The 12,634-nt window shown below is 35.6% G+C and overlaps 1 protein-coding gene across 4 annotated transcripts in view; it reads left to right on the forward strand.

Annotated features, from left to right (window-relative positions):
* Positions 1–12,634, forward strand: part of ELAVL1 (ELAV like RNA binding protein 1) — a 64,576-nt gene that overhangs the window by 24,223 nt on the left and 27,719 nt on the right. For all 4 annotated transcript variants that reach the window (XM_074301748.1, XM_074301758.1, XM_074301736.1 and 1 more), the window contains one exon: positions 1,467–1,650. In XM_074301748.1, the coding sequence (XP_074157849.1) occupies positions 1,467–1,650 (184 nt within the window). The remainder of the gene's footprint in view (positions 1–1,466; positions 1,651–12,634) is intronic.

A 12,634-nucleotide genomic window follows, 5' to 3' on the forward strand; every position in this document is an offset into this window, starting at 1 on the left:
TTTATCACAATTATCAAATCTTGTCGAATTCTAGGTTCACATTTTCCATATTATCCCCTTCTTTCCACTCTAGTTTTCACTTTAATTAAGCTCTTATTATTTTTCTCTATTACAGTAGTCTCCTGTTGGTCCCTTTTGCCTCCAATTTCTCCTCTCTAATTCATCCTTAACATGTTTTGTCAAATTGATCTTCCTAAACAAAAGTCTAAGACCATGTCACTTCCCTGCTCAAGAAACTGCAGTGGATTAAATGCACACTCCTCTGACATTTACAAACCATCATAATTGGCTCCATTCCATTTTTCTGGAGTGATTTTACATTCTTTTTTATATGCAATCTGTATGCTATCAAAGGTGCTTTCACCATTCCCTTTCTCACCCCATGCCTTTGTGCAGCCTAGGCTATCTCATGACTTCTACCTCTCAATCTTTAGCTCATTGCCATCCCCTACTTTATTGTTCTTTCCAGTTTGCAGTCCCTTCTTCTTACCCCACTGTTCCCACAAGAATTTGTTCTATTTGCTTTGGTTATATATTATGTTTGCTGTTTCTCTAAGTAGAATGTATCCAAGATCCAGCACATAGTAGATTCTTGATAAAAATTGAATGAATTTGATACTTCCATCACCTGGTCACCTGCCTTTGGACATTTCAGCTTATCAGAGACTTCCTAAAATATGATTTTCAGGATTGAAAACAAAGGGACTGTCATCTGGATGCCATGCTTCTCTTAATGTAGTCTAAATCCTTGATGGATCAGCTTTTTTTTTTTTTTTTTTACTGCCATAGCATAGTATGGCCTAGATTTAGTTTGACGTTTAGTAGCTGACCTCTTCCCTCCCTCCCCCCAATATTAGACAACTGTTATCTAGTAATGTATCTGCCATTTGTAAAGCTGAATTTTTGAACCCAGTATAAGACTTTATAGCTTTCTAAGTTTTCGTCATCTTGAATTTTGGCCCAACATTGTCACCTATCAGGGTCTTCCTCCATCTTGACTATAAATATGTCATCTGACAAAATGAGCAGAGTCCACAGATTCAGGGACTAGTTTCATCATTCAGAATTTGATATTTTTAAATGGACTTCAGAGAATGAAAGGGGAGAAAAACTTCTTCCCAGAAATGTTATAATTTACTATAATTATTATCCTCTGTCTACCAGAAAAGTAGAAGAATAGTACAAGGATATATTTGATGGATAGATGAGATTTGGGGCCTGGTTACATGATGCTTTTGCTTTTTTTACAGATATTAATCTAGCCACTGACATTTTTAGCTTGAGGAAACAATAGCAATTGGATAAAAGGAAAAATATAGAAGGTTCTTTAGAGCCATTACATATTCCTTTCCAGACAGATTGTGTGTTAGAAAGGTTTTTGTACTTCATGGAGAATATCTATTTATCTATCTTAATGTACTACAGTGTAAATGCCCAGAACTTATTTAATCTTTTTTTCTTTGCAGATATTTTATAAAATGTCTAATGGTTATGAAGATCACATGGCTGAAGATTGCAGGGATGATATTGGTAGAACGAATCTAATTGTCAACTACCTCCCTCAGAACATGACACAGGATGAATTACGAAGTTTGTTTAGCAGTATTGGTGAAGTTGAATCTGCAAAACTTATTCGTGATAAAGTAGCAGGTAAAATTTAGGCATTTTTGTGGGGAAAAAAATTGTTTTAGTCATACTAAGCAGCCCACACACACACACACACACACACACACACACACACACACACACACACACACAAAGAGTGATTAAGTACATTGCTGCAGGTTGGTTATAACGTGAAATTATTTTTAATGTCAAATTCTATTTCCCTTTGATTTTTATTAGATATTTGGAAAATTAACTTCTTGATAGAGCAGACTCATAAAGAAAGGCTGCAGAATATAGAGCAAAAATAAGGATATCACAAAAATAAAGGGTTTCTGAGAGCTATAAGAAAAGAGAAAATGGGGCAGCTAATGGTGTAGTGGATAGAGCACCAGCCCTGAATTTAGGAGGAAATGAGTTCAAATATCATCTCAGGTGTTTAATACTTCCTAACTGTGTGACCCTGGACAAGTTACTTAATGCCAATTGTCTCAGGGGGGAAAAAAAAGGAAAGAAAGAAAAAAAGAAAGGAGAAAATGGTTAACACCAAGGGTATTGGTATCAGACAAGAAAATTCATATGGGAAGTTTTTGTGTCCTTTCCCTTTCTCCTGCTCTGTGAGCTAAGAAAATGAGAGCAATCTGACTATGGCTATAAAGGTTGCTTTGGGTGATTTCTGGGCCCCAAAGTAAACTAGAAATATGCACATGTTTCTAGGAATGTTGTGGCTCTAAAAATTTATAATGAGAATAATTCTCAATCCTGGAGGGAAACCAAGGTTATACTAAATATAGACCAAAAACATTGCATTTCTTAGTTTACATATGGCTCTTTCCTTGAATAGAGGTTATTATTTTAAAATAGGACTTCTTTGAAAGGGGGAAAAAAAACAGTCATTCACTGAAAATTAAGTATTCCTATCAATACCTTCTTTTGGAAGCAGAGTGGTCAGTTTTCAGTAAAGTTGAATGTGCAGAACTTAGAATAAAGCAACAAATAAAATTTTAGCATTTTTGTAAAATGTCAGTGTGAGTATGTAGGAGCTTAGAACTTCAGACTTTTTTAGCTAAGACTATTTGCTTTTCCTTTTTTCACTTATCTTGCTCTATGGCTAGTGCAAGTCCTAATTCAGTTATAAAGGCTTGGAAACCTTGTTACTCTGATGTTCTTCCTCCTATCCCTGGATGCTTTCATGTTTCAATAAACCATTTCTGCAGCTGTGAGCAATAGCATTAAGTTCTGTCCTCAGGTAGAAAGTGAAAGCCAAGTTTTGGGGAAAACTCTTGAATGTTCCCTTATCACACTCATTCCTAGCTGTCTTTTCCAGCCTTGGGAATGTGATGAGGGGAAGCCTTGGAAGGAGAGACTCAAGTAGTGATATAGATAGTAATTTGAAAGATCCATTTGGGAAGACTTTTTTACCTTAGGGCACCAGTTTACAGAGTTGTCTAACCCAGGCTTATCTATGGATCTTGGAATTGTAGATTTAAAGTTGGAAGAAGGGATCTTTTAGTTTAAAACAAATCCTCATTTTAGAGAGGAGGAGACCTCTTGTTCTTGGTTAAGTGACTTGTTAGCTAGATCGCTAGTAAAAATAATCAAAAGGATTTTTAACATGGTTAAGGGAGATAATATATTCTGCATGACTGTATAATGTATGTATAATAGGCAATTTGTTTCTTGCCTTTTCTGTGGGTGGGTAAGGATGGAGGGAATAAGAATTTGGAATTGAAATTTCTGGTCTGGAAACAATAGCATAAATCAAACATCAATCATACCTTATCACACCTCTGTGCCAAGAATATTGTTTCCTGACGCACTCTCTGCCAAAAGTGGAACAACCAGCACCTTCTTGCTTTGCTGTGGTAATAGTTAATATATTATCTTTTTCTTGCCCAGACCTCTTCCTCCCTCTCCCCCCTTCCAGGGCAAGAACTATCTTTTGTTTTTGTCTTCCTAGGATTTAACATAGTGCCAGACACATAGTAAGTGCTTAATAAATATTTATTGACATATTCACATGATCGAATCCTTCAAAAAGTTGAGAAATTAACAAGCAGAAAATCATTTCTGGATCTAATTCCTAGTAACAGAGAAGATCTGGTGGCTGGGATTAGAAATGATGGGGACTTTTCTGAGAAGGTGACTACTCCCTCCTAAAGTTTGTGGTAGAGAAGAAGGGAAATGGGGATTATTTGATATATGCTTTAGATTTGGGGAATCAGATTTCAAAAGATTCAAAGATATGCCAAGCAGGATTCTACTGCATTTCCCATTCTGCCAGGAAAGCCAGGCCAAGAGGAATGGGAAATTCCTAGGAGGGAAATCCCAAAGATCCAAAGGGAAGACATTGAGGATGGAAAATGGAAGTCATCTAAAAAGGGTAATGTGGATGGATACACAGGGACATCACCAATTTTTTTTTCCCTGAGGCAATTAGGGTTAAGCTACATGCCCAGGGTCACACAGTGAGGGAATATTAAGTGTCTGAGGCTGGATTTGAACTCAACTCGTCCTGACTTCAGGGCCAGCACTCTATCCACTGTACCATCTAGCTTGGTGCCCTCCCCCCCACCCAGTATTGGTTTTTAAAATATGTCTAAAAAGATTGGAAACATGATCAAGACCCAGAGAGTGACTATGAGTTTCAGATGGTGCCATTAAAATATCAGGAATATACAAGAGGGTAAGTTAAGACTGGAGAAGTCAACTGAGGAAGCTTTATCAGAGAAAGAAGTGGCTCCTTTTCCTGGGGTGAATAGGAGGGTAATACTGCCTGGCAGCAGAAAGTCCAAGCTGTATACTTTGTGTTTTGTCTTTTTTCTCTCATAAGGAGAGTCCTTTGAAATGAGAATGAAAGAATCAATGAGTTAACTGAGGGGTGAGACTTAAGGTAAATGAAGCGATAGTAAGAGGGCTTCTTGCTGCCCTGAATGAATTCCAGTCATGTGGCCCACTGGCTTTTATGATTGTTAAGTGACTGCTGGTGATAGGTGAAAGATCTTGGCGATCAGGAGAGAAAAAGCTGAACTGGAAAATGGAAAAGAATAGATTCTGTAAACTATTAGCCTCTGAGACTGATTTTTATTTATGGTGAAATTTTAGTGTGACAGATACCCAGAAGAGGAAGTGATGCTTATAGAGAACCAAGATAGGTTTGTAGAGAACAAGTCATGCCAGACTAGCCATATCTCCTTTTTTGACAGTTTTACTAGTTTTTACAGAGTTTTGACAGTTTAGTTTTACTAAACTGATAAATTAAGGGAATGTTTGTGTCAGTGACCTGGATAAAGATACCAATGACATATGTATCAAATATGCAGGTGCCAGAAAGCTGGCCAGATTAACAGGAATTACAGAGTCAGTATACAGAAGAACTTAATTGGCTAGAACATTGAAGTAAATCAAATAAGTGAAGTTCAGAAGGAGTAAATGTGCAGTCCTACACTTCAGCTAAAAAAGTAAACTACATACATATAAAATAGGAGAGTCATATAGAGTCATAGCAGTTTATCTGAGAAAGGTGGAGGTTTTATGGAATGAAAGTTTAATATAAATTTCTAGCTTCATGAGGCGGTCAGAAATGCAAATGAATGCAACCCTGGCTCATAGAAGAGAAGCACAGCTTCCAGTCCTAAATTTATAATCTTGGGAACAACAAGGTGAGTAGAGTATCATAGTCCATTGTGAGTGCTACATATACAACTGAAGAGGGTGAGTTAGCCAGTACGGAGTAGGGATTTGTGTCCATGGCACATGAAGGAATCCACATAACATTGAACAGAAAACCCTAGGATCAAGTAAAACAGAACCGGTAACAGGAAGTGCAAGTTGCAAATAGCCAAATTTAGCTTGATACCAAGAAAAACTTGGTAACAGAGTTATTGGAAAGTAGAATGAGTGTGAAACAAGGTTATAAAGGTTAAGTGACTTGTTCGGGATCATATGAATAAGTGACAAAGCTGGGATTTGAATCCGGTTCCTTTAACCAAGTATGGTCCTAAGAGCCAAATTGGCTGGGTAAGGAGAACCTTGAAGGACTGAGAAGAATGTGACGTGAATATGCAGTAAAAAACCAAAACAAAACCCAAAAACCTATATATAGGTTTAGTTTGAGTTGTATATACATTTTTATATTTCTTTAAATATTGCTCTAAATGTTGTCATATTTCAGTTCTTTCTGACTCTGTTATTCCATCAGGGGAAATTAGCCATTCCTTCTCTGGCTCATTTTACAGATGAAGAAACTGAGGCAAACATGTGATTTGCTCAGGATTATACGGCTAGTAAGCCAGATTTTAACTTGAAAAGAGAAGTGTTGTGACTCCAAGACTGGCACTCTATCTACTGCACTATCTACCTCTCCTCCCTGTTCCCACTCCCTCTCTATAACATGCTTTATTTAAATACAGTAGTTATTATAATGACTCTTTGCTAGCATGTCTTTTTAAGTAGCATGTGCATATAGGCTACTTGTGTATCTGAGTTCTATTCCCCATCTCTCACAAGAGCATCAAAGTTGCTACTTCTAAGTTTATAGGATGGAAGGAAAATCCAGCATGTCACATTTGTTCTTTACTTTTCTCACATGTTTGTATATAATTTCAGTTCTTGCTTAACCTTTTGGTGAATTCATTCATTCTGGTTTATAAAGGAATGTGAGCATGAAGTATATATAAGTCATGGCCTTGGTGAGGTCACTTTCACAAAGAAATAATTCTAATTTGGTCAGAGCCTTTGAAAGCAGTAAAAATTTTACTATGTAAACATAAGCTTTTTTTTTTTTTAAGAGTGTGATGTCATTGAGCCTGACTCACTTCATTAAACAAAAACAATTTGGATATCAAATTCTTTAATATTTCTCACTCATCATCTATAAACTATCCTCAATAAAGTAGAAAAATTCTGAGAATCTGATAATTAATACTCACCCATAGACTAGGATCAATAGCCAGAGGGCTCTACTCCAAAGGTAGAGTGTTGATTTGAGGCTTTGTACACAAATATGTATGATTGAAGGCTGATTGTACCAAAATGACCATAAGATTCATTTTATTTAACAGTGTTTAAATGCATTCTATTTTTTCTTACCCAAGATCCATTCTTCTTTGCTGTAACCTTAGAAGAGATTATTTACAACTTCAACTTTTAAAGTTCACAATATGCTTTCCTTATAGTAACTTTCTGAGCTAGATAGTACAAATATTATTACTCTTATAGGTGAAGAAAACTCAGAAAGATATTAATAACCATGACCCAAAGTCATATCACAAATTTCTTTCTTTTCTTTTTTCTTCTTCTTTTTTTTTTTAATAGCTTTTTATTTACAACATTTCACAAATTTCTAAGCTAGGATTTGACACCTGACTCCAATTCTAGCTGTACCATACAGGTTTAGAAAATGTAGTTAAATACATTTGAAAGCTGTTTTTCATGTTAACTTTTAAGACTAATTTTTAGTCATATATGAATCTTATGGTGCTTATTTATATCAAAGCTAATTAAAACATATAGTTTATTAGGAGATAAGAGACCTTCAAAAATGTGGAAGCTCCTTTTAGTATGCGTTATCCATTATTTTACTTTCTCTTTTCTCTGATAGGCTGAGGTTCCACTATGGCATATCTGTAAAATGTGGTCATTAAAATAAGCAATCCCTAATGGTACCCCTAATTCTGATATTCTGTGGTTCCATTTCCTATTTCAAAGACATGTACACATAATGTACATGTAGTGTGTGAGTATGTGTATGTATGTAGATACGTTCATCTTATACTCATTCTCTTTCTCTCATACACACACACACACACACACGCACACGCCTAAAAACTCACTATAGTAAAAATAGCATAATCCACCTAGATACTATCTATACTGGGTCTTCTCTTTGCAGCTCATTCCCCTCAATCTTATTCCTTATCTAGAGTACTATAAAATACAATGTAAATATCTTATTAAAATTGTTATTATGAAACAGTAGATCATAAAAATTATGTCCTAGGCAGGGTCTTAAGTCATAGTTCAATAAAAATCACAAACAAGGAAGGTTTGAACATATCCTGCAACTCAATGACCTGGACTATCTTGTGGTTCACCATGATGCTACAATGCAGATTTCTCTACTTCATCATGAAGGCTCTTGGTTTTGTGCTGTGACTCTGGAGCAAGGGGTATCTCTTGGATTCTTAACAAATCTAGTTAAATATGAACCCTCTCAACAAAATGCTTTTAAATAATTGAAAGAAATGATAAGTTTTACTTAGAGGTTAGTGGAAAGAAAATTGGGCTCATTTGAAGTGAGAAGGAAGGTGCAGTTGCCTTATAACCCAAAGGAAAGCACCAACACCAGTGACTTGGATTATTGAGAGGACATTAGCAAATATTTGCTAAGCACTGTGCACACAGCCAGTGCAATTTTAGTTTTGGTAGAATTTGGTATGCATGTATGCTTCTATGTGTGTGTCCAAGGAGATGGCTTGGGAAGAGAGGGAGATAGGGAAGGCCATGACTGCCCTCTGTCTCCCTTTTGAGCCGTTCTGTCCCATTTTCATTGACTTTGTAAAAAAGGATCCAAAGCTGCCCAAACCCACACAAAGAGTCTATCAGATGTCTGTAATGGTATTTGAAACATGTACACAGGAGCTGTTTAGAGCACACTGGCCTACTGTCACTGCTGTGTGCTTTCCTTCTGGCTGGGTAGCATCTGCACAGTCCTAATTTCCTGTTTGTCTGCCTTCCCTGAACAGAAGCCAAGACTTTTGCCTGCTTGGCCATATAAGTTATAAGCTAAATTGTTAATTAAAATCCAGATTGATTTATGTACCAGGGTTGGGTTATGCTTCATAATATTAGATATAAGAAATGTTCTTTGTATTGTAAACCCTGTGGAGAAAGTATAGTGCCGTGAGACAGAAAATCTCCTTTTGAATCCTCCTATGGTATTGAGTATGCCTTTATCACCTAGAGATGACATGTCTGAAGACACCAGCTTCCTCTTGTACAAAATAAAGTTGTTTCTGAATTCACCTTTCAGCTCTACATCTGTGATACTACTTTTAAAAAATCATAAAAAAAATATTGCCAACTTTTTATTTGTAAAAACTGAATATTATTTTGCTCTATAGTGGTGTTAATGGTTTTGGACTGGGAATCAGGAGCTCTGGGCTCTAATTTTATCTGTCTTACTAATTATTAGATGCGTTATTTCTGTTCTCTGGATCTCAATTTTCTCATCTGTAAAATGTGGTAATTGGTATAAGTGATCTCTAATGTCCCTCTTATAATAGTCTGTGATTGTACTTCATGTTTCAGATACATATACATATAAATATATATGTGTGTGTAAACATATTTTATGGATGTATATATGCACACATAAACAACTATAACTCATTAACATAAAGTAACATTTGAGAGTGATCTACAGTGTTTTGAGACAGTTCTGAGGAAGAAAAGAGCTTTTTCCTAGGCAATTGAAATTGAAAAGTGATCATATCAATTCTAGAAAAGAAGAAAGGGAATAAACATTCATGTAACTCCCATTATGTGCCAGGCACTGTGCTGAGAGGTGACAATTATTATCTCATTTGATCTTCAAAACCATTCTCGAAGATAGGTGCTACTTCATTTTACTCCATTTTATATGTTGAGGAAACTGAGGTAGACAGTATTTAAGTGACTTTTCCAGAGTCACACAGCTAGTTAATGACTGAGACTGGATTTGAACTTTGGTCTTACTGATTCTAGATCTAGCATTCAATCTACTATGCCTCTTAGCTCTATTTAATTGCTAAAAAGCTGCACCTTTAGAATTTTAGGGAGAGAATTATGAATTTAAAATTAGACAATGCAGTTTGCTTGTTACGTAGGATAATCATTGTATTCTTCAACATATGAACTTTCCAAATTGTTTTGGAACTGTCTATGTAAATTTTCTTCATAAGGAAAAGTAACTTGGCATTGGAGAAAGAAACAGAAAAATGCTTTTTAAGCATAGGTGGTACTTGAATTAATCTCATTTTACCTTTTCAGTCTTAAAATTCCAATTTTTCTAAAACTGTATTTTATCAGTTGTTTGTACATATGTACATATGTGGCAATTGTTTCTCTTTCTTATCAAATTGTGATTCAACATGTCTTTTTGTGGAGGTATTGAGACATGGAATTAGGAGGCTGCTCTTTCCTGTCCCTGTTCTTGAATAAAGATCTTCTATTAATTCCCCCAACCTCACCCATTTTTTCCTTAGAAGAACTCTCCTACTAGAGTCCATAGAAAGGTCTTAGCTGTCATGAATTCTAACTTCTTTTCTTCCTCTTTTTTCCTTCTCCCCCTCGTGTAATTACTTTATTCACCCTAAAAGTTTATGTATACATTATGCTTTCCTCCCGAAAAGGAGACTAGCCTGATGGTGGAACTGTCTTTGAGCGTTTTCTCATCGAATGTTTCCACTTGAGACCATTGTGTTATTTTTTTTTTATGCTTTGGTTGGTTCATTAGATCTATGTGAATCAATGCTGGGATTTCTTGGGATTCACCCATGGCTGTGACTTGGAAGAAGAAAGGCAAGTTCTCAATATAATAGCTCAGCATATCTCAGGCCAAGCTTCAATAGAAGCTTCCCTCTTCTCTGGCAGAATGTTTTTTCCTCCTCTTCCTCCTGTTAACCATTTCTCCTCATGCAAAGAAAGGCAACTTATTCCCCTAATCCTGCAGAACCAGAGTCTATTTTTCACTCTTTTGGGGCATCCTTCTATTGTTGGCACCTTGAGGAAGAGAAGAAAGGAATAATAGCTCACCTTCTCATTGCCTTATCATAGACAATTGGCAGTAGAGAAGATTCTTTTCTAGAGGCTGGAATTGTTGTAGAATGAAAGATATTCTTAGTATTTTGAGTTCTCAGTTGGAAATTGAGGTCCATTTTGCCACAGGGGGAAAAAGATGGAAAAGTGAATTTTAGAGTGACTATTTTGTATGCTTGGAATGCACTCTCTTCTTACCTCCACCTTAGTCTACTCTTCCTTTAAAATGTATTTTGAGTGCCATCTTCGCATGAAGCCTCTCCTGATCCTCCCAATTTCTAGTGTTCTGCCTTTCAAACAGTACTTAACTACTTTGTCTATATTTGTATTTCTTTACTTTTTGTTTAAGTTGTATACATATATGTACTTGTCAAAACAGGGTAACTCTTTGAGAGTTGGGATTCTTTCATTCTTTTTACTTGTGTCCCCAGTACTTGGCATATAGTAGGTACTTAATAAATACCTGTAGAATTGATTAATATAGAGTTTAATTGGTGGTTTTGTTTTATATTATAATCTTACCTCAGCGAAGCTTCCCTTTGAAACAAAGAAAAACAGCTAAAGAAAACTATTTGGTAGATGACAGTTGCTCCAGCATTCTGCTCCAAAGTTTCTCTGTCTTTTAAACAAAAGTTCTTGTATTCTTTAACACCTAAATCTTCATTCCTTTTCCAGGGCCAAGATTGATCAATAGTAGTACTAGTTGTAGTAATGGTAGTATTATTACAACAAATATTACTAATATTCAGGGTGAATGAGTCCAGGTTAGAATCTCTGACAGTACCCTTAAGAAAAAAGAATTTTGAAAATATCTAGGTCCAGCAAGGTGTCAGATAACATTCTATCTCTGAAAGTCCCAAGAGATCAGAAAAATATAGAATATAGTTTATATTACTTTTAATAATAATATCTAATAATAGCTAGTTAAAAGTGCTTTTAAGATTTCCAAGCACTTCATAGATATATTCTTGTTTAATCCTCCCAATAACCCTATAAGGTAGGTACTGTTATTATCCCTATTTTACAGGTAAGAAAACTGAGGCGGAGAAACTAAAGGACTTGTTGCCCTCACCCCCAACTACAATTCCCATATGCATAGTTGGTAAATGTCCAAGATAGTATTTGAACTCAGATCTTCCTGTTTCCAATTTGCCTCTAAATACACAATACTTGCTTTATTTTAGTGGATTTTTTTTTTTCCTACTTAAATTATATAGTAATTTCATATATTGCTAATCTGGTTAGATTCATGTAAGTTTTCCCATGTTTCTATGAATTCTTCATATTTGTCCTTTATAGAACAGTAATATCCCATTTCATTCATATTAATTTATTTAGTCATTCTCCAGTTGAATCCATTTTGTTTCTAGTTATTTCCTACTGTAGGAAATGCTGCTATGAATATTTTGGAATATAGATCTTTCTTTGACTTTGTCTTAATACTCCAGCTAAATTTTTATTTTTAATTTTTTAATTTACTTTTTAATTCTTGAAAAAATCCTTGAAAAAGACTAAAGGAAGATTGAAGTAACTGAGGTTTGTTTTTGGATATAGGAAGAAAGATGCTAAACCATAAGCCCCTAGCCCATATATGATTTCCCTGGTAGAATCCCTAAGAAGTCAGTCACATCATCCAGGAGAGTTTACAAGAATTTACAGCATGAAGAACTCAGCCAGCTTTGGTTTCCCATCTCTAACTCTTTTGATTGATTGAGTCAAAAATTTTACTGTCCCTCTATGTGTATTCATATTTATTCCCTTTTTCCTCCTTCAAGGATTTCACTGTCAGCTGTCCTAATCAATCTCCTCTCCAAGGACCTTAAAATTTCATGGAAATAAGTGATAAATTTTTCTTTCTTTCTTTTTCTTTTTTTTTTTTTAAATAAAAAAGCAGAGGATGCCTCTGTCTAGACCAGAGCTCTCCGTGTTTGAGAAGTCTGACCTTGTCAATCCTGGGACATCCCATCACTACCACAATTTTCATTCTTCCTTTCTACTCCTTAGGTTTGGGAAGAATCATTACAAAAGCCATTGCATGGTTTTTCTATAAAGTGATTTCTCAGTTCCTTATCTATTACACTGTCATCTTCCTTAGCTTGTCCATCACTTCTTCTTGTATCACTCCCTACCTCAACACCTGATGAATCAAATGTTTTATCTAAGCACCAGAAGATAAATAGCATTTTGGCCAGCCTCCTGTGAGGTCAATGTCCGAGGTTCCCGCTTTCCA

This window comes from Sminthopsis crassicaudata, chromosome 1 (assembly GCF_048593235.1).
Source record: "Sminthopsis crassicaudata isolate SCR6 chromosome 1, ASM4859323v1, whole genome shotgun sequence".
Lineage (NCBI taxonomy): Eukaryota > Metazoa > Chordata > Mammalia > Dasyuromorphia > Dasyuridae > Sminthopsis > Sminthopsis crassicaudata.